General features: G+C 61.1%; 1 protein-coding gene across 1 annotated transcript; it reads left to right on the forward strand.

Annotated features, from left to right (window-relative positions):
* Positions 1 to 663: 663 nt before the first annotated feature.
* MNEG_1874 (hypothetical protein) lies at positions 664 to 2323 on the forward strand (the record flags this gene model as incomplete). The annotated part of the gene is made up of 4 exons (XM_014049646.1): positions 664 to 712; positions 898 to 1186; positions 1432 to 1731; positions 1927 to 2323. The coding sequence occupies 4 exons, from the start codon at positions 664 to 666 to the stop codon at positions 2321 to 2323; spliced, it is 1035 nt and encodes a 344-aa protein (XP_013905100.1).
* Between the last annotated feature and the right edge of the window lie 2634 nt (positions 2324 to 4957).

The following is a 4957-nucleotide window of genomic DNA, read 5'->3' on the forward strand; positions in this document are numbered from 1 at the left end:
AGCAGATACTCTCCGCCCCGGTCAGTCTACGCTACGCTCGATGTCATGGTTGACTGGAGCCTCGTTTGAACACCATGCTGCGTGTAAGTTGATAAATTATCAGATACATAACATCAGTGTAAGCCTAGGCCATCGATACCGTTGTTGGCGTTCTTGTTCACCTCGTCTTCACACCACGACATGCAGCGAAGAGCAGCTGCCAATCAAGCGCAAACGGCGAAATCCTGCTTGAAGCATCAGCGTGTCGCTACATCACCATCAAAATATTCACACAAAAACGAGCTATCCTTCACCGCCTCCTCCACCGCTCATCCCGGGGGTCGTCAAGGCCAACGGCTTAGCCCGCTGCACTGCGGCGATCGTGTACACGACGACATAAAAGAGCAACGCATTAGGCTTACTGGCATTCAAGCACAGGGCACTATGTATTTGACGGAGCTGTTGCGGGGGACAGCGCTGGATTCCCTCCTGGTGGGGGGCCGGCAATGGCGCCCTCCTGGGAGCACACAGCTGGTTGCCTTTACGGACGCCGCCACTGTAGGGCATGCCCTGGAGAAGCTACTCTCAGAGGGCCTGAGGACCGCACCCATCGTAGCAGCAGGCGCCGGCGTGGCAGCCACGCCGAGCGGCGAGGTGTCGCAGGGCGGTTTCCCAGTGCCCACTATGCGCGGCTACGTCGAGGCTGCCGCGGTGATTGAGGAGCTGCTGCAAGGTAACACACAATCAAGTGGCGAAATCCAGGGGCATTTCTAGTTTTGATAGGAATGCGATGATGGGAGAGGTATGGCGCTTATCGCCAAAGGAAGCTCGCATGCAGGAGGGGGCATTGCTGATACCCAAGTGGGGCCGAGCCAACAAGCATGCACCCCCCTGGCGTTCCCATGCTGTGCACTACAGGCCTACCAGAGCTGACATGGCCGCCCTCGGCTGCTGATCTGGAGGTTGCCGGCGCCCGGCTGTGCGCCCTGCCGCTGGCCAGCCTGCTTCGCACGCCCTCTGCGAGCGCTGCATCCACGACGCCGCCTGGCGCATGCGCGCAGGCGGGGTGTGCCTGGCCCTCGGTGGACCTCAAGGCGTCCCTGCTGGACGTGGTAGGCGCGTTTGTGCACAGCCACTCGCAGCACTTGCTCGTCCTGGGGCCAGGCAGGGAGGTCGTCAGCGTTGTGTCTCAGAGTGACATCGTCAGGTGGGGATATGGGGCTGGCTTTGGGGGTGTGGCTGGGCTGCCAAGGAGTATTGGGGCGCCATGTGACCTGCCACCATCATGACTGGCTGCGACGTCATAGACATCACCCGGGCTGCGTGGAGCCTGCCAAGGCTTGTGCGTGGTGGGTGCAGCAGCCATGGCGGCAAGTCGTTCCTCCTGGCAACCGACGACTGACACCCCCCTCCTCACCTGAAAATCCCCACCTTGGTAATCCTGAATTCAAGGTTCTTGGCCGCCAACCTGGCCTCGTCGGGTGACCTGGCAAACAGCACCCTTGCCGTGCTGGGCCTGGCCGGACGCGCCCTGGCTGGCAACGGGCGGCGCACCACCGCTGAGCGGCACTCGGGACTGGCGCGCGCGTCGAGCCCCAGGACAGACGCAGCACAATGCCCCACTGTCTTGGGCGGCGGCGGCGGCCCCTGCGCTGGCCGCGATCACAGCCACAGCCACAGCGGCGGCGGCAGGGCCGTGGGGTGGAAGCTGGTGACTGTGCCGGAGAGCTCGAGCGCACTGGACGCCCTCAGGTGCGCAGGTCGTGCCCATCTTGGCGCTCATTGCGTCTACAGCGAATGAGTCGGGTTTTGCCGCTCTCAGCTTGGCCACTCTTGACTGAATAGGTAAGGGGCCACAAGAGCCCTGGCCCTGCTGTGCTTTGTGATTTTAAACGACAGCTCTTGGCCACCCCAGCTTATCTGCCACCCTTATTTCCCCCCACGCAGAGTGATGCACGCCAAGGGCGTGTCGGGCGTTGCAGTGGTGGGGCGCCAAGGCGACCTGGTCGGCCACTTTGGGGCGTCTGACGTGCGCTGCCTCTCGGCGGGCGTGTTTCACCAGCTGCTGGCACCAGTCAGAGAGTTCCTGTTGCAGGTGCCGCGGCCCCCACGCTGCAGCGGCGGCGGCGGCGGCGGCGCAGCGCTCGAGCAGGCTGCATCGGCTGCATCAGCGCCGCTGGCCGGGCGTGTGCTGTGCGCGCAGCCGACATCAACGCTGGGGATGCTGGTGACTGCGCTGGTGCGGCAGCGCGTGCACCGCGTCTACATCACTGACACAGATTGCGCGCCTGTGGGGGTCGTGACCTGCACGGACGTGCTTGATGCACTAGGGGGTCGGGCATGAAATCCTGGTCACAAGGCGCCTCACAGCGAAAACGCAAGTGGACGATGACTGGCCTGGGTGGGTGGGCTGCTACACGAGGCAAGTGGTGGCAGTACCTCAACGTACTGGTCGGCTGCTGGACGGTTGCTTTCTTGACGGTTGCTTGCCGCCTGTGCAGTCACTTGCGCTGCATCCAAATTGGCAGTTCCCGCACCTGCGCCTGGGCACTGGCTGCCAGCCATCCGTACTCCTACAGCATGGGCCTATTTGTTGTTGCCGCGCACAGTGCAGCAAGCTGCAAATCCTTGCTGCTAGGCATTTGTGTACTGGACTGCGAGCCTATTGCAGCGCCATCCCGCTGCATTTGGGCACCTCAAGGCAAACGGTGCTGCGAAGCACACACAACTAGAGAGGGCTGAAATTGTATTGATTTCCACAATTGCACCGTCGTCCATGCCGTGCTGTGCTGGTGAGAGAGTGACCCACTGGCATTGGACTGCGATTGTGGGTCAATCCGGCCTTAGAGGACATTGACCAGCCCTTGCTTGGATACCGAGTTGCCATGGCAACTCGGTATTCAAGCAATTTTATCTCACTCACCCAGTTATGTGATGGTGGAGTCGCATGCATGTTTGTTTGGTGCCCAAAGCATGGACCACCTAACAGCCGCACCTCTTCCTGTATGAATCCTCCTGCGCTTTTGTGCCACTGGCCAACCTCCGGAAAGGGGTGCCAAGCATTCCCCACTCTTTTTGAGTCTCAACAGGCACTGCATGCTGGGCAGGCAGTGATTACGTCTTGTGATGCACTCACAGACAAGCAATATGCATTACGGCTCAAGGATAGGCAATACAGCACAATCAAATCAACTCAACTGTGCAAGGAGTCTTCGCATTCACCAAGCACCACATATTCTCGTAATCTATTGGCCTTTGGAAAGCGGGCTGCTCTTAGACATTAGGACAGCATCACCGCTGTTCAAAGACGGCCTTGGTACAAGCAGAGTGGTAAGCGGCCGTGACAGCACCAGCAACATTTCTACGCAGAACCATACGAGCCCTTGGTTGTTGCAGCTATTGTTTTGCAGACTGCAGCGGAGGCAACAACCGTTTCACCCCACCACCTTTTGATGGGCTGCCTTGATTCTGGATGGCCGACAAGAACGGTGACAAGACAGCACCAGCCTTTCGCATTGGCTCCGTAGCAGATCCGTAAGCGGCACCTACCCCAGCCGACAGCGAGCTCTGCCGGCTGCCTCCACTGCCTTGTGCCACGATCTGCTGCAGCTGTATGCCTGCCAGTGAATTGAGCAAGGCTGGCGAGCCTAAGTGGTAGTTCCGCCTGCCTCCAACGCTTCCGCTCCTCTGCTGCACCCCGTTGGGCGCCCCGCCATTGACAACAACAGCGGCTGCGCTGCAGTCGCCACTGCCACCCTCTGCACTGCCTTCTGACGAGGCGGCAGAGTGTCTGCTGCTCCTCCTGCTGAGACCCTCTGATGGCTGCACTTGGAGGAGCCGCACCGCTGAGCAATTCAACCCGGCAGCAATTGCCGATGGAGCAGCTGGAGCGCCAGCGAGCTTGCCTCCGACAGATAGTCCAAGCTGGACCCCGACCATGGCGCGCAGGCTACTGCTTGCCGCCTGCAGGTCGAGCACACTGGGCGGTGGGGCGCGCGCCGCCGAGTGGGCGTCCACCTCCTCCTCCAGCGCAGTGCGCAGCGCTTCAACTGCCACCGCAAGCGCATCTGCCTCGAATTCAAGCGCCGCCCGCAGCTGCCCGCTCACTGCTTCCACAGTCAACACGCTCAGCGGCTGCTGCAGCGCCGCCACAGGGCCGGGGACCGCCGATGCCAAGCCCACACTGATGCCCAAACATCCACTGCAGCCGCCGGCCGCACGCTTTTTTGCACTGCCCGTGCGCTCCGTAATGGCATCGCCGCGCTCCCAGCTGCCCCAGGATGCGGCAGTGCTTGGTCGGCTGCTGGCGGTTGACGGCCGTGAAGACGACGATGCCTACAAAGCAAGGGATGGCCATTGAAGCATGCACAGCAAGTAGCTGACTTCATAATGAAAGCTGCAGTGTTCTGCGGCCAGTTTTCAGAGCTCCCTGTTGCGATAGGAGTCGCCAAGCTGCCAAAAATGCGCTCCAGAGCACCCTCCACACAACGCTCGCGAGCCCTACCCGCGAGACTGCCGCAACATAGCTGGCGACACTGCTCTCGCGGCTGGGCAGGCGCGCCGACACGGCGGGAGCCAGTGACACTCCCACCGGCGCTCCTGACGCTGCGCCTTTTGGCTGCTGCAGTTGCTGCAGCAGCATGATAATTTCAGCTTCCAGCTGTTGATGAAGGTCGCAACGGCACATCGAATCAATTTGCAGCACAGGTGCAAGGAAGGAGGCTGCTCACGAGAGGTGGTTTATTGCAGGCTACTTGAAAGTGGAACCATCACGATGATGGCACCACCCTCCCTAACAATCCTGATATACCTCCACCCACCATGCGCCGCTGCGGGCTACTGCACAGTGTCAGACGCTGCAGGGCCACTGCGTTGGAGGCCGCCACTCCGTCCAGCAGCTCCGCCAGAGCCACCGCCTCCTGGTGGGCCTCCTCGTTCGCGCGAATCAGGTCACGCCCAACCACGCGTGCAACCTGTA

This window comes from Monoraphidium neglectum (assembly GCF_000611645.1).
Source record: "Monoraphidium neglectum strain SAG 48.87 unplaced genomic scaffold scaffold00198, whole genome shotgun sequence".
Classification (NCBI taxonomy): Eukaryota; Viridiplantae; Chlorophyta; class Chlorophyceae; order Sphaeropleales; family Selenastraceae; genus Monoraphidium; species Monoraphidium neglectum.